General features: G+C 41.4%; 1 protein-coding gene across 1 annotated transcript in view; it reads right to left on the minus strand.

Moving 5' to 3' along the window:
• The window catches only part of ALPK2 (alpha kinase 2), a 127490-nt gene that overhangs the window by 25152 nt on the left and 75129 nt on the right, over window positions 1-27209 (minus strand). The window contains exon 9 of the mRNA XM_030191914.1: window positions 18353-18401. Coding sequence (XP_030047774.1) covers window positions 18353-18401 — 49 coding nt within the window. The remainder of the gene's footprint in view (window positions 1-18352; window positions 18402-27209) is intronic.

Below are 27209 nucleotides of genomic sequence, written 5' to 3' on the forward strand. Positions count from 1 at the left end.
TTTGCATGGGAGATCCTGTACATCCTGCTACCAGCACATCTTCTAAGAAGACAACTTCTATTCCAGGAAGGACTGTGGAAGACAGGAGAGCTAGATTGAATCCTGAGATTGTCGATGATTTCTTATTTATCCACAGATTAAAAAAACTTAACAGTGCTTTATAGGGCATATTTTTCCCCTCTAGGGCATGTAGAACGGGTTGTATTTTATACCCCTGGAAATTTTAACAGTGTGACTTAGGATTCCTTGGTGTAGTAGAAATCACCTATTGTTGGGGTTGGAAGGGTAGAGGGTGGTGGTGGGAAGGAGGATTATTATAGCTGCTCATTGTTATTATTGTTCTCTATTTGTAATTTATACACAACAGTTGCACAGCATATTGTTCCTTTTTATATTTTAATAAAAAGATTTAAATATAAAATCATAAGTATTTGAGGCTTCTGCAGATGAGTACAGAGCCCACGGGGACAGGGACAGAACCTGCAGGGACAGGGCAGGGATGGACACAGGGCCTACGGGGCGGGGACAGAGACAGAACCTGCGGGGATGGGGTAGGGACGGAGACAGAACCCACGGGGACGGGGCGGGGATGGAGACAAACTTTGTCCCCGTGTCATTCTCTAGTGTTGAGTGTGTTCCCAATAACTGCAAACAGCATTAATTCATAGTAGAGAACATTTCAGTGGGGTAACTGCAGAAGGTAGGCTGGCTATGCCACCAACAATTACGAAACAGCCGTTGCACATTCTGGGCTGGATTCTGTATATGGCGCTGAAATTTAGGTGCCAGGAATTGGATTGGATTTCTTGATTTGATATTCCACTTCATACTATCGTGTCTAAGCGGATTACAACAAAATCATATATATACATCATACAAAATATATAAATTATACAGAATAACTACATCATCTAAAAATATTAATCAGTCAGCTAAAATATTGTGAACCAATAAAGTCTTCAAAGCTTTTTGGAAGCCACAATAAGAAGAAAGATCAGAAAAACAGCACAGCCATGAATTCCATAAAGATAGGAAGAGCTGCATGATACCCGTATTCTATAAAGGGTGCATAACCTTTATAGAATACTAGCATAGGGTGCAGGCCACACCTAACTTTGGGTGCTGTAGGGGTCTTTTCCTGCTGTCTCACCTTTGCTGGTCTGAGGCTTGGTTAGGCCTGAACCATCTTTCCTGAACCAACATGGATTCTGCAGCCTGACGCCTCAAATCTGCATGAACCAGCTTTTCTACAAAGGAAAAGTACTTCTTGGCACAGCTGTGCTAGTGACTTCATCCAAGGACATGTTTAAATGCACTAGTTTTCCAGTTATCTCCTGGGAAGTTGTGTAGGAGCGTGCCTCAGAGAGAAAGAGTCTTCGGTACATCTGTGAACCATGGAGGGGAGTTTGGTACTACAAGCCTACTACTGATAAGATGTTCTTGCTGGAAGCCCAGAAGGCTCCTCATTGTCACGACCATGGGTAATCTGCTGGACAGAAGTATACGGTTGGTGATTGGTCCATGTTGGTTACTTGGACCCAGAGGGCAGTGCGAAGGTTTGACAAGAGACAGAGAGAAGGAGAATAGAAGATTTTGTGGTGTATCCATCTCTCTCAGGAGCTAGAGACTGATTTGCCAAATACCTGTGAACTGTAATTCCTTGTGCGGAGAGCAGCCAAGGATGAGATCAGAAGCAGCCCTGTGGCTTTCTATATACGGAGTGACCAGCTGCACACAGCAGGGACTATGGACTAAATCCTGATCTTAAGGGGCTCACAGGTGGCTTCTGCTAGAGCCTGGAGGAGAAGGAGCTGATTCATCACCCCATCTGGACTCCAAAGCTCTCCTCTCCTCTCCTCAAGTCACTTCACTGGCTTCCGATTAGGTACCGCATACAGTTCAAGCTTCTCCTGCTAACCTACAAATGCACTTAATCTGCAGCCCCTCCCTACCTCTCTACCCTCATCTCTCCTTACGTTCCTACTCGTAACCTCCGCTCTCAAGACAAATCACTCCTTTCAGTACCCTTCTCCACCACCGCCAACTCCAGGCTCCGCCCTTTCTGCCTCGCCTCACCCCATGCCTGGAATAATCTCCCTGAGCCCATACGCCAGGCCCCCTCCCTGCCCATCTTCAAATCCTTGCTCAAAGCCCACCTCTTCAATGTCGCCTTCGGCACCTAACCACTATACCTTTATTCAGGAAATCTTGACTACCCCAACTTGACATTTCGTCCTTTAGATTGTAAGCTCCTTTGAGCAGGGACTGTCCTTCTTTGTTAAACTGTACAGTGCTGCGTAACCCTAGTAGTGCTCTAGAAATGTTAAGTAGTAGTAGTAGTAGTAAAGCTACGGACTGCAAGGGTGAGAAGCAGGAATTTTTCTCTTATGCTGAAGTTTTGTTAGTTTGGTTTATGCCTGTGAAGGACTGGTTGGCTCAGGACCTGTGGTCAATAGCCTAACTTTGCTGCTAAATTGGTAATCTCTTCTAGGGATTATTGTAGTTACATATATACATATTTACATATATTCATATATCTATTGGTAATCCTTAGTATATATTGTGCACGATACATAGTTTTGTATTTTGCCTTGCATATTGCTATTTTTTTATATCTATAATAAACAATATATTTCCATTTTGGCATTATTCCTTTTATTGGCGGACAGCCTGACAAGAATCTAAGAGCCATATTTTAGTACTGGTCATCTCCTTAGCCAAACGAGTCCAGAGAAATTACCTTCTGATTGATTACAGTGCCAGACTTACACCTGGTTCTATCAGACGTAAGTCTGGCGCTCAAAGTTAAGCACATGAATGCATTATTCTATAACATGGCGTCTAACTTTTGGGAATGCTCATGACCCGCTTATGGCCACACCCCACTTTTAGGTGACATGCAGGAAAAGCTAGGCACCATGTTATAGAATAGCACGTGGAGGAGATCTGCACACATCCAATTAAATGCTTGTTAACACCAATTAAGTGCCTAATTGGTGCTTGTTGTCACCCATTCATTGAGTTGTGTGCAGATCTCAGATCCGCACGCAGATTCCAGTGCCCAAATTTGGGTGACCTATATAGAATCTGGGAAACTATATGTTTGCTGTTAAAATGTGCTAAGTGCAAAAACTTACCACACTTTCGTAAAAAGGCCCTATAGACCCTTACTTCATTGCCAAAAGTTATTTTACATTTTTTATATTTTGAAGTATGAACTTGAATTCAGTTTTAGTAATAATAGACAATCTATCATTTAGAACAGCTTATGACTTCCTTGAATTCTGATACTGAGCGTCTGGCCACAGTTTGGGAGTAACTCAAACAATAACATTTATACACTTATTACATGGGTAAATATGTAGAATAACGGCATTGGTGCAGATATGTGTGTACAAACTAGTGTACATCCTGTTAATGCACACATAGAAGGGTATTCCGTAAATAACTCTCTAAATTCTGCGCTGGAAAAAATTGCTGTTAAGCACGATTCTATAAAGGGTGTGAGCCCTTTACAGAATTGTGCTTAGCACTGATTTCTGTACCTAACTTTAGGTTCCAGACTTACACTTGCTGAAACCTGGTATAAATGCTGGTGCCTTAGTTAGGCGTGCTGAGGCAGTATTCTGTAACTAAGCTTGCAAGTTTTTGGAACACCCCTGGCATGCTTATGGCCACACCTCCTTTTGAGTGCTAAATAACTTCAATAATTGGTTGTTAGCACCCAGTCATTGATAATTAAGGGCTCTTTACTCAATTAATTTGTGCACACATCTCAGGCATGCAATCTGAGGGATAGCATGTATTTTACAATCAAGCGTGTACATATACTACTACTACTTAACATTTCTAAAGCGCTACTAGGGTTACGTAGCGCTGTACAGTTTAACAGAGAAGGATAGTCCCTGCTCGAAGGAGCTTGCAATCTAAAGGACAAGTGTACAGTCAGTCAAATAGGGCAGTCAAATTGGGGCAGACTAGATTTCCTGAATAGAGGCATAAGGGTTAGGTGCTGAAGGCAACATTGAAGAGGTGGGCTTTGAGCAAAGAATGGAAGATGGGCAGGGAGGGGGCTTGGCGAATGGGCTCAGGACAGAGCAATGGACAGAGCAATGGTGGACCCTGCATGCATGTAACTTATAGAATACTATGGAGCTTATTTTGAAGCATATGGATGTCTCAAAATGCCCAAATGGATGCCCATTTGCTTGAAACATCCAAATCCCAATTTTGCAATGGTAGAAAAGGGACATCCAACACCGCAGTATGTCCAAATAGTTAGGGGACGTGTTGTGGGTGTGTTTTGGGTGGGATTAGGAAGAGCCCAAAATTTGGACGTCAACAGCAATTACCGAACGGGAAGAAACATCTAAGCCAAATAAAGAAGAACATCCTAAGTTAGACCTGTGTCAGTCATGTCCACGGTACAAAAATGTGCTCTGATTGAGCAGCTGACTACTGGAGGGATTAAGGCATGACACGTCCTTAACAGAAGTGTAGCCAGGTTGTGACGCCAAGGGGAGCGGAGAATGGACTGCATGGGCACAACAGACTGCCTGAAAAATAGGTGCTGGCGCCATCAGAAGTCCGTTTGGGGGAGCAGTCGCTCTCTGGCGCCTCACCTAGCTATGCCTCTGGCCCTTAATCCCCCTGTGTTGTCTACCTCGCTCTCCCCTGAAACTGAAAGGAGATACCAGGCTCTATGACAGCATCAGGAATTATGGGCACTCTTAACAAAGCAGAAAGCAAGTCTGAGGAGTAGCCTAATGGTTAGTGTAATGGACTTTAAACCAAAGGACCCAGGTTTAAATCCTATTTAACTCTTTTTTTTTTTATTATAAGCCATCTAGAAACAGACAAAAATATACCACACCTAAATGTATAAGCCACCTGCAAGCCTGAAGGCTATTGAAGTGGTGTAGATTTAGACACAGTAGGCATTTTTCTATTCCTGGAGGACTCACAATTAAAAAAAATACAAGAATTAAGGTGGAATTTGAACCTGGGTCACTTGGTTTAAAGTTAACTGCACTAACCACTAGGCTGCCCCTTTGCTCTGCATGGAGGTCTATGTGGTCATTCTTCTAAGAATGCTGCCAGATAGACATAAGTACATAAGTATTGCCATACTGGGAAAGACCAAAGGTCCATCAAGCCCAGCATCCTGTTTCCAACAGTGGCCAATCCAGGTCACAAATACCTTATCCCTGCCTTTTTGCCGGTCATATGTTGGATGTTCCAGTTTGTAAAATTGATGTTCATTCTGGATGACCTCAGCACACAGACATCCATCTCACATATTTTTGAACAGGAAATCCTGACATATTTTAGATGTTACAAACTGGCTGTCTCTCTTCTGACTTGGATGTCCTTTAGAAACTGCTCCTCTACTAGTTACACGTTTATCTCTGGCATTTAGGTGTGAACACTTACACCAGTGCCCATACTTGTATTGTATAAAAGAAAGTAGGTTTCCCAACTTGGGCGCCCAGATTGTAGATTGATTCTCAATGAATGCATCGGGGCATCTATGGAGGCTTCATATTACAACTTGACTGCCAAGCACTAGCCCTACTTCTAATTTTGTAGATCAATTCTTATGTTGTCCATTTCCTCCATGATGTCCACTGTGTTGCAGATCTTCATGTCATCCACAAAAAGACAATCTTTTCCTTCTAATTACTCTAAAGGGGTAATTTTATAACAGTGCTGATAGTGCAAGAACTGACACATGGTAAAGGACAAACCTCATTCTACTCTGAAAAGTTTTTACCACTTCCATGCTCAGATCACTATTTATTAAGGGCTTCTTTTACAAACTACTACTACTACTTAACATGTCTAGAGCGCTACTAGGGTTACGCAGCGCAGTACAATTTAACAAAGAGAGACAGTCCCTGCTCAAAGAGCTTACAATCTAGCCACACTAGTGATTCCCGCACGGCAAATTAGAGGAAATTTCATGTACTTATTTAGTCAATGTATTTACATAATACTATTAAACAACATTTAATCATCTTAAGCTATGTTGATGTTACTGACATTTTAGCACTACTACCTATCGATTTTTGCATGTTAAAAATGTTTGAGCTAAAATACAGTAAAATAACATCATTCAAATGATACTTTGCAGTCACTGTGAATGCTGAAAGTGTCCACAAGCCTTCAGTCACTTTGGGAAATTCAATTTTAATAGCCTTGTTGATCAGTCCCTGTGGCAGGCTGTCCCAGGTGATCATTAGCGCTTCACTGAATTTGGTGACGATTGTTTGCAGCTTTGGGTGGAGCTTGTGATAAGCCTCCAACGTTGCTCCCTAAGAAAAAGTCTACATCACTGTAATGTCATTAACAGTAAGCTGGTACCTGATATATTTTCCAAATAATGATAGTTGTACAGTGCAAACATTTTTAAACGCTCAAAAATTGCTTGGTGGTCGCACTAAGAAGTCTGCAATGTTTCCATGTTTTAAAGGTAATTTCATTTCACTTGGCACATAAATATAGATAGTAACAACAAATAAAACGGTAACATTTCACATTAAATTCCAAACACTTGCTGAGAAACACCCTGTATATAGTTTATAAAATATATGCATGAACTTCACCTGCATATATTTATACCTACTCCTGAAAATACTGTAAGTTATACACATCTCTGCTGCATTTACACAAGTGCAATTATGCCATAAGTACATAAGTAATGCCACACTGGGAAAAGACCAAGGGTCCATCGAGCCTAGCATCCTGTCCACGACAGCGGCCAATCCAGACCAAGAGCACCTGGCGAGCTTCCCAAACGTGCAAACATTCTATACATGTTATTCCTGGAATTGTGGATTTTTCTCAAGTCCATTTAGTAGTGGTTTATGGACTTGTCCTTTAGGAAACCGTTTAACCCCTTTTTAAACTCTGCTAAGCTAACCGCCCTCACCGCGTTCTCCGGCAACGAATTCCAGAGTTTAATTATGCGTTGGGTGAAGAAATATTTTTTACGATTTGTTTTAAATTTACTACACTGTAGTTTCATCGCATGCTCCCTAGTCCAAGTATTTTTGGAAAGCGTGAACAGATGCTTCACATCCACCTGTTCCACTCCACTCATTATTTTATATACCTCTATCATGTCTCCCCTCAGCCGTCTCTTCTCCAAGCTGAAAAGCCCTAGCCTCCTTAGTCTTTCTTCATAGGGAAGTCGTCCCATCCCCGCTACCATTTTAGTCACCCTTTGCTACAGCTTTTTCAATTCTACTATATCTTTCTTGAGATGCGGCGACCAGAATTGAACACAATACTCAAGGTGCGGTCTCACCATGGAGCAATACAATGGCATTATAACATCCTCACACCTGTTTTCCATACCTTTCCTAATAATACCCAACATTCTATTCGCTTTCCTAGCACCGATGCCAGGTCTTTTGTAACCTCAAGCATGTAAATGTACAGCGCAGCGATGCCAGATTACATTAGTATTCTATAACGGAATCTAGGTGCCAAGATGCTGCTATAAAATAGCCTCTTAGGGGTCAATATCAAAGCGATTTAACCAGTCAGAAACAGCTCCTGGCTGATTAAATCACTTGCAAACAAATGAAGCAGATCACTAATGAAAAAGAGAAGTGGTTTATTGCATAAAAAGTAAAACCAGTGAGTAAAAATTCATCTAGTTACTCCATGCATTGCATCAAATTATGATCACATAATTAAGCAGTGGCACAGCATACAATTATACCTTAGTGCACAATGCCTACTTGTAACAGAACAGTGGCTGTTTTAAACCTGTAAAACTGCCTTTGGGGACCTTTTACTAAGCCATTTAAGTGTCTATGCGCGCCACAATGGAGTTACCGCCCGAATACCGCGTGGCTCTTGCAGCAATTTTATTTTTGGAGCACATCCGATATGTGCATCTGAAAAACATTTTTTATTTTCGGCCATGCGTAATGGACGTGCGCCAAATGGCATTTGATGTGCGTAGGTCATTACCGCCTGCATTCTTTACTGCTAGGTCAATGGCTGGCAGTAAGGTCTCGGACCCAAAATGGATGTACGGCAATTTTGATTTTGCCGCACATCCATTTTTGGCAAAAAAGGACTTTTTTACTGGCGCGCTAAAAATGGATCGGCGCGTACCCAAAACCTGCGCCTACACTATCGCAAGCCATTTTTCAGCGCGCCTTTGTAAAAGGACCCCTTAATTATTTCTTGAAGTATATTTCTCTAGTTTGGCCAGCAGGTGGTGAATGTTTATATTTTGAAGCTGTTGCAGAACCAAGGCTGTTTTCTGTGTTTAAGCCTTTTGGATAGGCAGCCTGCAGTATACTTTCAAAGACTGTTGTTCTGGGCTCTGATTGGCCCAGGAGCTCATTTTAATTTCGATTTTGCTAGCTTTTTCCCCAGTCTTAGCCTGGAGAAGAGAAAGATAGATCTCTTTGCTGAGGCCCTGTGATCAGTTATATTTGATAATCTGTGAGCAGCATATGTCCTGATCTCCCCAGGTACATTTTAGAAAGTAAAAAAATATTTAATTAGTGTTATAATTGATCCATATTTCAGTTACATGTTATTAATTTGCTGATGGCACTTTTTCTGTTTCACTGTTCAATTTTTCAGACAATAACAATATTTATTTATTTATTTATTAGGATTTATTTACCAGCTTTTTGAAGGAATAGTTTGTTGACTTTGCCTGTCTGGACTGATAAAGAATTCTGGTGGTTTGTGTGTTGGGTCTGTGAGTGCTTTCTGGGAACTGTGGAACCACTGGGAGTGTGGCCTCTAGTAACCTAGAAATCACTGGGGATAATTTGAGAGTGGGAGACTCGCCCAGAGGCGGTTGTGATCCAGTTGGTGGGAGAAGGGTGCTAGTGTAGAGCATAAGTGGCAGGTGCAGGTGGACCTGAGCTGTGCTGGGGATAGACCTTGTAAGTGGCTGCAGTGTAACCCCAGGTGGGTGGCTAGGTGTTTCATCACCCTACTAAAGGAGATTACTTTCTCAGACAAAACCTTAGAAGAGATACCTACCTAAAAGAGGAGTAAACACAATAAGCCCCTTTCAATATTTATTTTGAAAACCTAAAACGTTCCAAAAAAAAATCATAAAAATAGGAACTTAGGTTTTCAAAATAAATATTGAGAGGGGTTTATTGTGTTTACACCCTTTTTAAGTAGATATCTCTTCTAAGGTTTTGTCTGTGAAAGTAATCTCCTTTAGTAGGCAATGCATGGAGTAACTAGATACACCTCAGAACAAATGTATGTTTTGCCACTATATAAAGCTCAAGTGATGTATGGAACATTCATGTGTTCACTGATGAATGTAATAGATATGAATTACTTAATTTCTTATTCTTCTTATGCACATGTATTCACATTGAACATAGCTGTCCTATTTATGTAAGTATTTATCGATTTTTTTACTCATTGGTTTTACTTTTAATGTATTGTTTATAAACTAATTATGTATTAAGAGATTTTTTATGTATATTCTTTTTGTTTTAGTTTTATCCCTGACTCTGCCTGTGGGTGAAAAGTGGCCACGTCAAGTAATTGTGCAATAAACCACATCTCTTTTTTATTATTGATCTGCTTCATTTGATTGTTTATGACTAGAGGGCAGAACTCAGGCTCTTTCTGTTTTTCATTTTGGTTAAATCACTTGTGCAGGGCTATCTGCTGATATTCAGCAACACTTAACCAGTTAGTGCTGCTGAATATCACCACAGACCGCTAAACTCAAAGGGCCTTGTTTATTAAGGTGCACTAGCGGTTTTAACATAAGATAAAAATTAGCGCACACTAACCATGTAGTCGCCCATAGGAATATTATGGGCATCTAAAAGGTTATCATGCGCCAAAAATGCTAGCGTGCTTCTAGCGAAGCTTTGTAAACAGGGCCCATAGCTAGCTATTTTGTGAACAATCTGAATGCAGAGTCAGCACTTATATGGTTAAGTGCCAATATGAAGCACTTAACCACTTCAATTTAGCAATCATATCGGATCGCATAAAAGTCAGTCCTATTTGTATGTGGTGTCATTTATGCGGTTAAGTGCTGAATATCGCATAAGAGATAGCTGGCCATGTAAACCGCTTTGAATATCCAGCAATAACACCACCGGCAGCTAAAAAACACTCACCGCTGCTAGCTGAATATGACTCCTTACTGTATGGCATTGGGCTGCCTAAAAGGAAGGGCCTACTTTTCAAATTCCCCCTTTTCCCCCTGATAAGCCTAACACCTGGCAGTACTTCCTACCTCCAGTGTGCCGTGATATCCAGTGCTTTTTATTTTATTTATTTTTGTAGTGCCAGTGTGTACCCGGCGGTAATCGGGCAGTGCAGCACGCTGCCTGGTTACTGCTGGATTAGCGCGAGAGCTCTTACTGCCACCTCAGTGGGTGGCGGTAAAGGCTCCCTCCTGAAATGGCCATGCAGCAAGTGCTTTACTTGCCGCATGGCCATTTCCTGCAGAAAAGCAAGACCTACCTTTTACCCGCTGTGGTAAAAGGGGTCCTCGGCACGTATCAAAAACAGTTACTGATGCCAGCGCAGGCCCCTTTTTGCTGCAGCTTGGTAAAAGGGGCCCTTGGTTTTTATAACCCATGGTACCTCTCAGTTCTATGGGGGTTAAATACAAAGAAGCTGGATAAACCAGATAATACAGCACAACATAACCATCATACAATTAAAAAACTAGTACAATCATTTCTGTAATTCTGAAACAAATATGTCTTAGGGATACGTCTAAAATGTATATAACTTGATGTCTGGAATATCAAAGATGAGACTTTTTTTTTTAACCTAATTTGGCAGCCTAATAAGAAAGCAGAGAATCTATACATTTCTTTCTTACTTTGCCCTTCATTGATGGAAAATAAAATAGGTTACATAGCCTTGATACTCTAACTGTTTTAGATAGGGCAAAGCATCTTAACAAATAGAGGATCTATACTATTATAAACTTTATACATTAAACATGAAAGTTTAGATAGAGCCCTTGCAGTCACTGGCAGCCAAAGAACTTTAGAATAATAGGCTGACAAATGATCACAACATTTTAAAGAAAAAATAAGTCTCAATGCAGCGTTCTGAATTGTTTGTAACTTTTGCAACAATACTTAAGGACAACCTAAATATATCATATTACAGTAATCTAAAGAGCTTAGCAACAATGCCTGAACCAACAACTGAAATTGATATTCCTGAAAACATTTACTAATACAGCGCAACTTATGCAGAAGAACAAATGCGGGTTTTTAAAATCACTTTACTCATTTGTAGCTCCAGGGAACCAGTAGAATCCAAAAATACTCCTAAAACTCTCACAGAGGAGGCAAAAGAATACACTATATTGGGCTCAAATGGTCCCCTGGAGCCCGTGATCAGTAATAACTTTGTTTTTTTCAGTATTTAATTTTAATCTATGCGCTGTTATTCAATTTTCTACAGTATGAAAAACCAATTACAAAGTAGTTAGCTGTGCAGCAACATCGGCTTGAGCTGAAAGAGGAACAGTTATATCATCTGCATAACTAAAGGGCATAAACCCCAACTTCTCCAGTACGAAACCCAATGAGTGAATATATAAATTAAACAGCAGGGGAGACAACAGAGATCCCTGTGGAACCCCACATATATTGTTTCAACTATCTGATAAATTGGCAGACATTCTCTGTATCTCCTACTGAATAAAAAACCATGACACCATGACCTAGCTGGACCAGAGATCCCAATGGAATTCAGAATATGCAGGAAAATATCAAGATCAACTAAGTCAAAAGCATTTGATAAGTCAAACTGGAGGAGCAACACTTTTCCCCCCTCACTAAGCCATAATTTATTTATTTGTTACATTTGTATCCCACATTTTCCCACCTATTTGCAGGCTCCATGTGGCTTACATAGTACCGTAAAGGCATTTGCCAAGTCCGGTAGAGGAACAAATACAGGGTGACGTTGTGGCCGAATAAGGTAGGTATGTTTCAGGTCAAAGATAGGGAGGGTTATGTAGTGTCCAATACGATCTTTGGTTTTGCTGTGTTGCAGAGTTCAGGCCTTCATGTTGGGTCGGTAAGGTACGCCTTTTTGAGCAGTTTGGTTTTCAGTGATTTCCTGAAGTTTAGATGGTCGTAGATTGTTTTCACAGCTTTTGGCAGTGCGTTCCATAATTGTGTGCTTATATAGGAAAAGCTGGATGCATAGGTTGCTTTGTATTTGAGTCCTTTGCAGTTTGGGTAGTGGAAGTTTAGGTAAGTTCGTGAATCAAGTAATGCTCAATGCAATAGGCCTATAATTAGCAGTTGATTGTCTGACATTTTTCACAATTGGTGTAATGATGTGCCAATGTAAATTTAGGTGCAGGCATTTGCACCACATTTTCATTGGTGCAAATGGCCACACCTAAATTTATGCACGACTTTCCGCTTAAGCGTGTATTCTATAAACCACACCGAATTTCAGGTGTGGCATATAGAATACCGCTTAAGTAATGGTGGTGGTGGTGGGGGGGGGGGGGGGGGGGGTTGGAGCTGATTTTTACGCACCATTTATAAAATTTACCCCTTTAAGTGCACAGCAAGGGGTAAGGTCTAGGCAAAGTGTCCATTGGGATTTTTGTCTTTTCACATTCATGCAAGTAGTCTTAGTTCCTATATAATATTTTGTTCAGTTTTCCTGTGTTATGGCGGTGGTGTTTGATTTCAGTGTGGGAAAGTGTTGCTGGCTTCTTGCCCTTACTTCAAGTTGGCACCATTGCGGGATGATGCTCGTTTTGCAGGGGTTGGTGATTCCACCTATTAGTGGAAGGATAATGAGTGCTACGTGCACGATACTGAAATGGATAATGATTCCGAGCAAAGCTTGGTCTCAAGTAACCTTAAAGGTGTTTTTGACTTTTGAGAAATGCAGGACTTCTGGACTGCATTTTTTAAAGCACAGAATGGAACTTTTTTTTCTTTGTTTAATCAACAAATGTGCTAAGTATTTTTAGATATAGATTTTTCTCAGTTCTAATTGTGGACAAATCTAGTCCTTATTTATCTGGGTAGTTTTTCTATAGAACTGAATCACAAACTTCTTTATTTAGCTCTGGCTGTCCTTTATATCAATTAACTGGGCTCTGGGAAAATGTGAGACAGCAGGTTGCAGCATTTCACATGCCAAGTTAGGTTTTGCCTGGAATGTTCATGGGCCAAGATAGCAATTGGATTCCATATCTGAAGGCACAAAATTGGTTTATTTTTTTTCCAAATTCATGATTAATCTTGGAAAGGAGTTAATAGGCAGAGAGAAATGAGGTGGCCAGCTATGCAGCCTGCTCTCTGAACTTAATTTAAGGAATTCTTAACTGGAATACAAGGCCTCCGAGAGACAAAATCAGGCCCGCAGCAAACAATCTTAAGGGTCCTGCAGCCGCCACCCCTCTGCATCCCCCTCCCCCTGTGGTCTGGCATCTCTGTCCCTCCCTCCCTCCCTTGCCTGACTTCTGGTATCTCTCGCCCTCCTATCCCTTGCATACAGGCTGGCATCTCTTTTACCCTTCTTCCTCCCCCCTACATGGGCCAGTATTGCTCTTGTCATTCCCTCCACCCCTTCAGTGGTCCTCCAGCATTTCTGCAGGCTGCCGGCAGCATCGATAAGGAGAATAAGCTGCCTCCATCTGGCCTCCGGAAGCATTTCCTCTACTGTGTCCCATCTACGCGGACACAGGAAGTTATGTAAGAGGAGGCAGGACACAGCAGAGGCAATGCTCGCAAGGCCAGCCAGAGGCAGCTATCTCTCCTTATCGATGTTGCCAGCAGCTCAGAAATGCTGGAGGAATACTGAAGGAGGGAAGGACAAGAGTGATACCAAACTGCATGGGGCAGGAGGAAGAGGGTGAAAAACTGCCAATCACACCTACCGAAACTGGGGTAGAAAAGGGGTGGCAAGCCACTTGTCTGGCATGGCACTTACCACTCCTTAGCAACTCCTATGTTTCTATGACCGGCGCTGGGCTCTCATTGGAGGCTGGGCTTGGGATTCTTGCTCTCCTCTTGGCGGCCGTGCTGGAATACCCTTCTTACCTATGATGGACTATTAAAAAATAGCCTGGGATGATGGCAAGACTAACTAGGATGCTGAATTTGTAGCTGTGTTTAGATAAAATATTGACTTTATTTTTTATTTCAAATGAAAAAAACAATTGGCTAGTCATGTTTGAAATGAACACAAATATTACCCATACACTAAATTATTCAAATAGTCTTCAAAGGCACAAGGCAATGTCCTTTCTAGATGTCATATCTACCAGATTATGCAGATCTGCTTACCAATAAAAAAAACTAATTTAATTTTTCTCATGTGCTTGCTGGATCTATTTTATATTCATAGACGTAGAGTATAGTATTAGCATTTGTAGACATGAAAGTGTTTGTCACAAATGCATGGGTGTAGTTTGGGGGGGGGGCGAGGGGACAGTGCCCCTCCCCCAAACGAGCTGAGCTGCCACACCATCTTCCAATCTCCCGAGCAGCTGTCAGCCTCTCCGAGAAAGCAGCATGCACACTAATTTAGACCTGCTGCTGCCCCCAGGAGCCTTTCTTTCTCCTTCAACTTCCTGTTCCCACATAGGCGGGAAGCTGTAGGAGAAAGAAGGTCTTCCGGGGCAGGTCTAAAGCAGCACGTGTGCTGCTTTCACTGAGGCTGTCGTTGGCTTGGGGGATTGGAAGACTTGGGGAGGGGGGTGATACAGGGTGCCACTGGAAGACTCCAGTGCTGTGGTGGCTGTGGTGGTGGCAGCGGCGGCGGGTGGGGGGTGTTTGAAGGAGAATGAGAGAGACAGGGGCGGGCCTGGGTGGAACGGGTAAAAAAAAATGAGACCACAGGGGGGAGTAAGAAAGAGAGATGAAGAAGCAGCAGAAGATGAATGGGACTAGGGGGTGTAGGGGAGAGAGAGGGAGCAGAAAATGGGTGGGACTAGGGGTATGGGGGAAGAGGAACAGAGAAGAAGATGAGTGGGACTTGATGGGGGAGGGAGAGGGAGCAGAAGATGAATGGGACTAGGAAGTGTGGGAGAGAGAGAGGGAGCAGAAGATGGATGGGACTAGAGGGTGTGGGTGGGGGGAGGGAGAAGAACAGAGCAGAAGATGAGCGGGACTTCTTGGTGACTGAATGGGAAAGGAAGACAACAAGAGAAGAGAGAAGAAATGGAAAAGCCAACTTGGAAAAGAATTTAGAAGACTGACACATGGAAAGTGGAAGAGAGTGGGACCAGACCATCAGAAAAATAAAAGTGCTCAGATGGGGAGGATGGAGGGGAGGGGGGAGGGAAGGAACAGAAAATGGGGAATGGAACATGGTAATTACGTCACATGGTGGGATGATGTGGGTTCACTTTTCTGTTACATGTTTATTCAAATCGCTACTTTGTTCATTCATATATATACATAACTTTCTGTACTTTCACGAGTACATTTTTTACATACATTGTTTTATTTCTTTTGACAAATTTGTATGCATGGAGATCGCGTGTAGTTCAGCTGTTCACATTCAAGTAGACAGGCGTTATTACGTTGTGGTTTGTGCCTTTGAAATCAGCGTTTATATGCCTAATTAACTCTTTATCAATGCGTGCAATTAATGCATTTGGGCATATAGTTTGTATATATATATATATTTTTATACCAAGGCTTTTATTTATTTGATTATGCATATTGAACTTTCGGACATGGCACTCCATAATATTTATTGACGATAACGGTTTGACGTCATTTCCTGTTCATTTTTTCCCCCTTTTTTTGTTTAGATCTTTTTGCCGTTTGATCTTTCATTTGCCTATTTCTTAGTTTCGAGCTTATAATACGTTTGATATCTGTTCAGTTGTGCATAATTAAAATATATTTCATACATCCACACGAGATTAATGTGACGTCACTTCCGCTGTTTAGTTTTAAAATCCTGTTGCAGTCCCGCCGTTTTGCTTTCGTTTTTTCATTTGTGTATTGCTAGCTCGATAGTGAAGTTTAAGCAGCAGTATCCTGATTTGGTAAGTGATAATTTTCAGTTTGCGATTTGGGTTTAGGTAGAAGCACCCAGCGCCTTCAACATAGTTGAGTCCTAAGTTTCAAGTGGCGATTTCATACACTTTATTTTATGGCTATATCGGATGGGTGTAATTTTTTCAATTATGCCTCCATAAGCACTCTCGGCGAAGCTTATTTATACCTCATTTTTTATTTCTGATTTTTTAATTTTATTTTTTCAGAGCTTGCACTGTTCACTTTTCATATCTTTATAGTCTGGTGATTTATCATTGCACCAGCATGTGCTCTGCTTTGTCCTGTTATATTAATGCAGGTCTGCAGGCTGGGCTACGTTTATGGTAAATTGCTTTGAAGTTACATGCCCGGTTTCACCATGCCCCTTTCTCTCTTTTTCTTCCTTTTTTCCTTTTTTATATACATATAATTACATAATCTTTTTATATGATTTTAACACATTCCATGTGTTTTTATTTACAAATTTACATTTGTTATGCAAAAATATTAACACACATTTTATTGATATTTTGGTTTTATATATAGATCTGTGACTTGTCTTTCTCATACTCACTATATAATGGTTTTATTCATTTGCAGTCCGCATCTGATTATTTATTTGTTTCTTTGTAGTTTGGTGCTAAAAATGTAGAGATATATATATACTAATATTTTCTGTTTTATTAACACTTATGATTCACAATCCCCTCTTGTTTAATGTTTCAATAATATGTTTTGTATGTTCAAAAAATATGGATATAAGTTTCTGAGTTTTATTTATAATTATATTTATATTTATTTGATAACATTATATGAAAATTGTTTTTCGTTATCTCTTTATCACAGAGCATTTCAATTTGCAGAAATTTGACCAGTACTTTTATCTACATATTCTCTTCCTTGATTGGAAGTGAATAGGTATGTTCCTCTATGCATGTATATTTAAACCTCATTTCAAAAGTCTTTCGTTATATATATATATATATGTTTTTATTTTAGCATGTTTCACATGTAATTTAAATGTTTGTTTATTGATTTGTATTTATGTTTATTTATAGACCCCTGACGCAGGCCTATACGGCCGAAACACGATTCGTGTCGGGTCGTTGTTTTAATTGGTTTGCAATAAAGACCTTGTTTTAGAAGACACCACTTGAGAGAGGACTTTTTTGTTTTCCACTGTTTTCTTTGCTTCACTTTTCTGTTACATGTTTATTGTGAATGGAGAGAACAATGTTATGTAATTAATTATGCAACTTTTGTTATGGTTAGGTTAATTTGTGTTATGTACCATCCCTTAATAAAGATATTTAAAAAAAAAAAAAAAAATATATATATATATATATATATTTTATTTAATATTTTTGAAAGATTGAGATGTGACTGCTTTGTGAAATGTACATTTCTTTTTTTTCAGTTTTTTATTTTGCAGAGTACAGGAAAAAAAAAACATTTTTTTCTCTCTTACCAATATTGTCCTACTTGTAGAGTCTGGCTTTCTTGGGTGGAGGGGGGGGAGGTCTCCATTTCAGTTTTTCTCTGAATGGTATTTTGTGGTCCCCTATATATATATATAACTATAACTTGAAATGGAAATAAAGGGGCTCTTTTACTAAGGTGTGTAGGCGCCTATGCACATCCAACACATACCAAATTGGAACTACCGCCTGGCTACCGCGGGCCCCAAGCGGTTATTCCATTTTTGACCTGCGCCCAAAACACGCAGTAGAAAATATTTTCTATTTTCTACCGCATGGTGCTTACCTGATGGTAATCGGCAGTTTACACGCACTGGCCCCTTACTGCCCGGTTAACAAGTGAGACCTTTCTGCTAAGTCAATGGGTGGCAGTAAGGTCTCAGCCCAAAAATGGGCACGCACTGGTTTTAATTTTACCACATGCCCATTTTCAGCCACAAAAAATGCCCTTTTCCAGGTGCGCTAAACAATTGACCTACGCACATCCAAAACACGTGACTATACCAGCGCAGGCCACTTTTGGTGCACCTTAGTAAAAGGGTCCCAAAGTTAAGTGGATAAATCATCCACTTATTTTACCTTAGCAGTCAGCTTTTCCATCATTACTGGTATCAAAACAATATCTATTTGTTGGAAGAGAAAACATGCACATTTTGAAAGTTTAAGCTAAGGCTCACAGTTTCCTAGCACAGCAACATTAGTTTTCTTCTCACATATTACAAAGTTGAGAGGTTATAGGAAATGTATTTTGAATTCTTGCCTTTCGGAAGCATGATCTCCTAGATGAAAGTGCATACAGCTGTCCTGCAAGAAGGTGGACTGCCAAAACATCACATTCAAAAATGTATTTTCACTCACCCTTTTGCCAATGTTGCTATGCCAACATCAGTTAACTTCATTCCTACACCTACAGAAAATCAAAATAACATAAATTTTACATCACATCTGTCAATGTACGATAGCCATTTCTCTTGACAGCAAGCAAGAGAAACCAGTCTCAGTCATATTCCTGTGTAAAGTGTTATGAAATTCTTTTTCTCAACACACTTTTCTGTGATCTAGTAAAAATATATATATTAGAAATATTAAAATATCATTACTTAGGAAGAGTACATCCAATCTTACTTTTCAACAGGTAGAATGTTAAGATCCTTATTTTAGAAGCTCTGTTCATGTTTTGGATGGCTGAAAAATGGCATGTAGACATCCATATTGCATGGCTGTCCAAATCCCAATTTTATATGGCTATCTAAATCCACAGTGCATCTATTTGCATAAAAGCCAACCTGAAAACAGCTAAGTTGAATGCTAAAACCCAGTTATGTTCCTAGGTCAGCTGCCATCTGGGGCAGATTCCTGCTGCGTCCCCCCCTGGCACATTACCCCTCCCAGCAAATCACCCCCCCCCCCCCCATGAATCATGACCCCCCACCCCCGGTGCATCACCTCCATTCCTCCCCAAGCCCATCGCTCTTACCTCCTAGGGGTGCAGGGAGCAGTCACGCGGCTGTTGGTTCTGCCAGTTCCCTGCCCTGGAACAGGAAGTAACCTCAGAGAGAGAGCAGGAAACCGGTGGAGCCAACCAAGGAGGTTTGATTGAGAACAGGAGATGGCATAACATCAAAAAGTTGAAGCCACTTAGGTTAGTCTATGTTTCCCCTTCCCCGCGTAGCTGTCATTATGTGTACACTCAAAACAAAGCAAATAAACCTATGAGCTGCTGCATCCATGCTGTTGTTGTTTATTGTTGGTAGCATTTTTATTTAATCTCACTTATATTTTCAAACATGCCAGTTTGTGTAGCATACGGATGTATACAGAGGAAGTATAATAATGGAATAAGTTTTCATAGGTAGAGTAGTAATTTGTTATAAATCATAATCAGTGTGTCATTGGGAGGGGACACCCCAGCATGTGTTATATTTGTGCAGAGATTTTTTTTTCTCCCAGTAAAGGGCCACTAAAATAGACCATGTTATGGGAATCAGGTACTCAACATTCAGAGTTTCTATCTATTTATTTATTTACTTATTTAAGGCAGTTATATCCCACATTAAACATGAATTAGGTTGAAACCTGGAAGCATTTAAAATCTTTTTTTTTCCTGTGCCTAGATCAAAAGGGAAAGATGGTTTGTAGGAACTTGCTCCTTTTGTTTTGCGGAATGCAGTGGTTTATTATAAAATGCACTTATTATTGTTTATTACTACTATTTAAAAGAAAGATATTAAATGATGAAGGCAGAGCTACCTTCATGCAGAAGTCCAGTCAATCTAAATGTGCCAGCATTTTCCAGTTCTGATATATATTTATTTCTTCTTCAATTCAGTTTTCAACAGCATTTTCACAGTTATTTCCCAAATGCAAACACAATTATAATGTTAATTATTAAATTTTGGATGTTACTGAATTCTATTACTCTGTCTCATTGTATTTCTAGTTTTGGCACAGTGTAAGTAATCACAAGGACAAAATATAAGAAAACCAATGGACTGTATTAGGGGCTTATAGCCCATTTAGTTAAACAAATGAGAGATTTACACAAAAGAAAATATTTATTTTTATTATTTTGACATAAAAACCACTTGCTGCTATGCTTTGGACTGTTTGCAGTGATTCTAGTGTGTTTTCCTTGCACCCTATGTATGCTGCATTGCAGTAGTCTAGTTGCGATAGTATTGTTGATTGGACCAGCATCCGGAAAGATTGTCTAGGGAAATAGTCTCTTATTCTTCTCAGTTTCCATAGTGTTCTGAATCATTTTGATGTTACTGTTGATATTTGATTGTCCAGTGTTAGATGTTTGTCGAGAGTGATTCCTAGTATTTTAAGTTGTGTTTCGATGTGGTATGTTTGTTGGTTGATTGTGAATTTTTCATAGGATTTGGGGTTGTGTGGGCTGGATAGTACTAGGAATTTGGTTTTGTCTCTGTTCAGTTTGAGTTATGAAGATGGTGAGGTTGTCTGCATATATAGATTGGTTGAAACCCATTAATTCCAGCTTTTTTACAAGTGGCACCATCATTACATTGAACAGTGTGGGTGATATTGGTGATCCCTGTGGTACCCCACACTCAGAGATCCATGAGGCTGATGTTTGGTTGGATATCTTTACAATGTAGGATCTGGTCTTGCCACTGCAACCATGTTGCCACTGCACTGCTGATTCCTATGTTGTTGAGCAGTGTCATTAGTGTGGTGTTGTCTACTAGGTCGAACACACTTGACATGTCGAATTTTAGTAGTAATATGTTTTGTCCTTAGCATATTATGCTTCTGAATTTCATTATCAGGGTGGTTATGACCATCTCAGTGCTGCACTGTGAGCTGAAACCTGATTGGGATTTATGAAGAATTGAGAATTTTGTTAAATATTTCATTAGTTGCTGCGTTAGTAGATCTTCCATTGTTTTTGTCAGTAGTGGTACTGAGGCTACTGCTCTATAATTTGTGATATCACTGACCTTGCTGGTAGTGTTTTTGGGGATAGGAATGAGCAACAGGGGCGGCGCAAGGCAAAATGCCGCCTGAGGAAGGGCTGAGATGCCACCACCACCCCCCTCAGCCAAATTCTGGCATCTCCTCCTGTTTTTCCTCAACTCCATTCCCCAATTTTACCTTCATTTTACATTGTTTAAAAGCCAGTGGTGGAAGCGATTCCCATATGCTGCCCTGTCGCTGGCACTGGACTCTTTTCTATTCAATTTTCGAAAGGGCAAATATAATGAAATGAGGAAAATGGTTAAAAAGAAACTAAAAGGATCGGCTGCAAAGGTTAGGACACTAAATCAGGCGTGGATGTTATTCAAAAATACCATCTTGGAAGCCCAGTCCAGATGCATTCCACGTATTTGCAAAGGTGGAAAGAAGAGAAAATGTCAGCCAGCATGGTTAAACAGTGAAGTAAAAGAGGCCATTACAGCCAAAAGATTGTCCTTCAAAGAATGGAAAAAGGACCCAAATGAAGAAAATAAGACGCAACATAAGCACTGGCAAGTCAGATGCAAAGCATTAATAAAGAAGGCTAAAAGAGAATATGAAGAGAAACTTGCCGAGGAGACTAAAACTCATAGTAACAACTTTTTCAGGTACATCAGAAGCAGAAAGCCTGCGAGAGAATCCGTAGGACTGTTAGATCATGAAGGAGCAAAAAGGGTGCTCAGGGAGGACAAGGCCATAGCAAAGAAACTAAATGAATTCTTTGCTTTTGTCTTTACAGAGATCTGCATGTACTGGAAATGGTTTTCAAGGGTGATAAATCGGTGGAACTGAAAGAAATCTCGGTGAACCTGGAAGATATACCAAGCCCAATAGACAAATTAAAGAGTAGTAAATCACCTGGACCGGATGGCATACATCCAAGAGTACTCAAAGAACTCAAGCATGAAATTGCTGATCTTCTGTTAGTAATATGGAACCTGTCATTAAAATTGTCCATAGTACCTGAAGATTGTAGGGTGGCCAATGTGATGCCGATTTTTAAAAAGGGTTCAAAGGGTGATCTGGGAAATTTATAGACTGGTAAGCCGGGCCAAATATAAAGAATAAAATTACAGAACATGTAGACAAACATGATTTAATGGGTCAGAGTAAGCATGGGTTCAGCCAAGGGAAGTCTTGCCTCACCAATTTGCTTCATTTCTTTGAAGACATGAATAAACATGTGGATAAAGCCAGTTGATGTAGTGTATCTAGATTTTCAGAAAGCTTTTGATAAAGTTCCTCATGATAGACTCCTGATAAAATGAAAGAGTCATGGGATAGGAGGCAAGGTTCTGGTGTGAATTAGGAATTGATTACTGGACAGTAAACAGAAGGTGGGGTTAAATGGTCATTTCTCTCAGTGGAGGAGGGTGAACAGTGAAGTGCCACAGGAATCTGTACTGGGAGCGGTACTATTTAACATATTTATAAATGATCTGGAAATCGGAACAACGAGTGAGGTGATTAAATTTGCAGATGATACAAAACCTTTCAAGGTTGTAAAAACACATGTGGACTGTGAAATATTGCAGGAAGCCCCTAGGAAATTGTAAGACTGGGCATCCAAATGGCAGATGAAATTTAATGTGGACAAATGCAAGGTGATGCACATCGGAAATAATAATCTGAATCATAGTTACCTGATGCTAGGGTCCAACTTGGGGGTCAGCGCCTAAGAAAAAGGCGTGGGTGTCATCCTATATAATAATTCTCACCTTCAACGTTCGAATGTGCCTGGGACCGTGCCTCCCTCGGAGGTGGTCTGCTAGGCAGGCACGCACTGACATCAGTGACGTCAGGGACAGCTAATTCCAAGGGAAGGGGAGGAGTAGGGACACACGCGGAGCGTGTTTCCCTACTCCTCCCCCTGCCTGGGAATCAGCTGTCAGTGCGCCGCTCCCTGCCACTTCGGAGCAAGTGGCAGGGAGTGGGGCAACACAGGCACTCCCCCTCGCCGCATCACCAAACCACCCAATGAACATCAACACCCCGCCCAGGCAGGGGGAGGAGTAGGGAAAACGTGAAGCGTGTTTCCCTACTCCTCTCCATGCCTACGAAACAGCTCTCAGTGCCCCCCTCGGCGCAACACCCAAGCCCCCACCCCCCCGGCGCATCACCCAAGCCTCTCCCCCCCGGGCGCATCACACAAGCCCATACCCCTCCCCCCGGCCACACCAACCCCCTCGCCACCCGCAGCCGCCAACACTAACACTGTCTGGCCGCTGCTGCTTCTCCTGTTCAGCAGCAGCGGCCTGGACAAAAAGAAAAAAGCAAAAAACATTTCAAACCTCAAACAGTGCTCCGTAGACAGCCAGCTGGCATTGGTGGGTGGTGGCCAATAAAGTAAACAAGATGCTAGGAATTATTAGGAAAGGGATGGTGAATAAGACCAAATGATGCCTTTGTATCGCTCCATGGCGTGTGCGCACCTTGAGTATGGCGTTCAGTTCTGGTCACTGTATCTCAAAAAAGATATAGCAGATTTATAAAAGGTTCACAGAACAGTGAACAAAATGATAAAGGGGATGGAACTCCTCTTGTATGAGGAAAGTCTAAAGAAGTTAGGGCTCTTCAGCTCATCTGTCTTCAGAGACAGATGAGGGGAGATATGATTGAGGTCTACAAAATCCTGAGTGGTGTAGAATGAGTAGAAATAAATTGATTTTTTACTCATTCCAAAAGTATAAAGACTAGGGACCAGGGAATACTCGAGGAAGTTACATGGAAATACTTTTAAAACAAATAGGAGGAAATATTTTTTCATTCAATGAATAATTGAGATCTGGAACTCTTTGCTGGAGGATGTGGTAACAGCGGTTAGCGTATCTGAGTTTTAAAAAATGTTTGTACAAATTCCTGGAGGAAAAGTCCATAGTCTGCTAGTGAGACTGTCATGGGAAGCAACTGCTTGCCCTGGGATTTGTAGTATAGAGTGTTGCCACAGTTTGGGTTTCTGCCAAGTACTTGTGACCTTGCTTGGCCACTATTTGGAAAATAGGATACTGGGCTAGATGGATCACTGTTCTGACCCAGTATGGCTACTCTTATGTTCATATGTTCTATTGTGGCTGCCTCTGGGGAAACAGGAAGTTACATCAGAAAGGAGGCTGAAATAAAGGGAAATAAAGGGTGATACTCATATCACCCCTCTCCTCAGGTCACCTCACTGGCTTCCGATCAGATACCGCATTCAATTCAAGCTTCTCCTTCTTACCTACAAATGCACTCAGTCTGCTGCCCCTCACTATCTTTCTACCCTCATCTCCCCTTACGTTCCCGCCCGTAACCTCCGTTCACAGGATAAATCCCTCCTCTCAGTACCCTTCTCCACCACCGCCAACTCCAGGCTCCGCTCATTCTGCCTCGCCTCACCCTATGCTTGGAACAACCTTCCTGAGCCCTTACGCCAAGCCCCCTTCCTGCCTGTCTTCAAGTCTTTGCTTAAAGCCCACCTCTTCAATGCTGCGTTCGGCACCTAACCTTTACCGTTCAGTGAATCCAGACTGCCCCAATTTGACTGCCCCTATCGGACCGACCGTTCACTTGTCTATTAGATTGTAAGCTCTTTGAGCAGGGACTGTCTCTCTTTGTTAAATTGTACAGCGCTGCGTAACCCTAGTAGCGTTCTAGAAATGTTAAGTAGTAGTAGTAGTGCTGGCGACAAGGCAGCATATGTGAATCACTACCACTGCCGGCTTTTAAAAAACATAAAAAGAAGGTAAAATCGGGGAACGGGGTGGAGGAAGGAAGGGGGTAGATTTTGCTCCCAAAAGAGTGCTGCCTGAAACCCCCATCTCAGATGGCATAATGGTCGGGCCGCCCCTGATTGGCACTAATAACCGGCAGTTATGTGGGGGAAGTGCCAGGCACTATTTTATAAAATGTGTGCTTAAGTCCCTTGGTGTGCAGCATGGGGAGCTTTCATGTGGCTGGAACATGTATGTTTCATGGTGTTTCACCTACTGATTTGTCCAATTGATAGAATAAGATAAGGCACACCCAGTTATGCTTACCATTGAGTTGACATAAGTGGCCAGGCCTATATTTGAGGTGTACTAATGCTGCCTTAAACCTATGTTCTATTACGGCTTAGGCGCACCTAAGCACCATTATAGAATTGGTGCTAAGCACAGATTTTTTATGGTGCCAATTTCTAGAATTACCACCTTGTTGCTTATTTTGATTTTGCTGCCGCCCTTACTGCTAATTCTAACAACCTCATAAAAGAGAAGAGATTTACTATAACACTATTTGTAAGGAGTTTCAGGGTATGCCATTATGCATGAGACTGATTTGTATGCAATAGAGGCAGTGCATGCAAATCTGCCTCATGCATATTAATTGTGGAAGTTCTAAAAACCCTATAGTCTAGGGACCTATTCTGAGACCATTATAAGAAACACTGGGAAAGAAACATAGGTCCAATATTCAACCGGCGGCGATCAGTGTTTTGCTGACCATCACCAGCATTATGCTCAGAAATTCTTCATGCCAGGCCGTGTCTAGGCTCCAGTACTGAATTTCTGAGTATACGGAGTTGGCCATATTATAGCCAGTTAGGCGTGACATGGCACTTAACCAGCCATAAAGAACCACATAAAGATAGGACTGCCTTGTATGTTAACTTTATCCTGTTAAGTGCCCAATATCACATTTAGGGTCCCTTGTACTAAGACAGGCACGGTAGGCCTAACATGGGCCTACCATGTGGTAAAAGGACACTACTGCAGAATGCGCTGAGGAATACTTTGGTAGTTTGGTCAGCAGCGCATGCTCCTCCCACGATAAAAAAGATTTTTTTATTTTTTGCCACGGGAGGCGTGTCTGGGAGCGGAGAGTAAGCATGCCTGCAGTAACTGGGTACCGTGAGGAGTATAGTTCATGAGCCCTTACCACCTCCTAAATAGAGGGTGGTAAGGGCTCCTGGCAGTAATGGCCATGAGCTAATGGGAAAATTAGCGCATGGCCATTAAAAAAAACCCCACAACTGCGGTCATTTTTCAGCCATGCTAGAAAGTGGCCGGAGCGTGCAGCAAACCCATGCACTGATCGCAGCGCTGGCCACTTTCTAGTGCAGCTTAGTAAAAAGATCCCCTAAACTGGTTAAGTGCTGACTCTGCCTTTGAAGACCCCCATTGTAGCCAATTTCAGATTGGATGCTAACAGGGCATTTTCATTGTCTCTATTTGGCATCTCCTGGCCGTTTAAATCATTTTAAATATCAAGCCCACAATGTTTGTGAGGGTCAGCACCTGCTCCCAAACTGCTATCCTTTCCACAAGCTGAGGAAGCAACTGCAGTGGACACGTCCAGAGGTTTGTTCAGGCTCAAACACAGGAAATGATATTCTAATTTGCTTTTTCTCATTTCATCTCAGACTCTCCTACTGCTGCCTGTTTTCACCGCTGCCAGTATTTATCTTGCCAGTCTTTAGCATTTAAAAGTATTACTGCAATGAATCTGTAAAAATAAGCACTACTGATATCTTTTATTAAAAAACATTTTTGTAGTGTAGGAGTTAGAATGTATGAATTACCTGTTCTATTGAGTGGAAGAATGCTGGTACATAACAGTGGGCATGGCATGATCATACTTGGCAATTTAAATAGGTACAATATAAAATTTTGTCATGATGCACTGTGTGTGAACAGTTTGGCCTTACTAAGATGATTATTAAAAGAATAGCACCATTTCTGACTCTGAACCGGTTTGTGTTTTGATGTTCTTTACCTATGTTTCTTGTAGATATTTCGTAATTTGCTCACTTAACTGAATTATGGACATACAGGTCGATATTCAAAATGATTTAAGCAGTCAGGAGCCTCTCTTGCCTGTTTAAATCGCTTCCTGCCACCTAAGTGGGGATATTCAACGACACTTAACCAGAGAGTGCGGATGAATATCTGCACAAACCGTGTAACTAAAATGTGGACAGGACAGGGGCGGCACTGGGGATGAGCCTGGGATTATGCAGGTGCTGGCAATATTCAGTGCCAGCACCCACATAGCTAAGTGGACTAATTTAGGACAGCTCTAAAGCTGTCCTAAATAAGACCGCTTAGCTATACTGGTGTCAACACTGAATATTGGGCGAGATCGCATTTTTTTTAAAGATTCCCCCAAACTCCCTCCCATCAACAATGCCCTCTCCTTCCCTCCCCCTCCCCACAGACAAGAAACTCCTGGAAACTCCCAACCGTCTAGGTAGGTAGGTAGGCTCCAAGCCTGCTTG

The sequence above is a fragment of the Microcaecilia unicolor genome, chromosome 2 (assembly GCF_901765095.1).
Source record: "Microcaecilia unicolor chromosome 2, aMicUni1.1, whole genome shotgun sequence".
In the NCBI taxonomy this organism is placed as follows: Eukaryota; Metazoa; Chordata; class Amphibia; order Gymnophiona; family Siphonopidae; genus Microcaecilia; species Microcaecilia unicolor.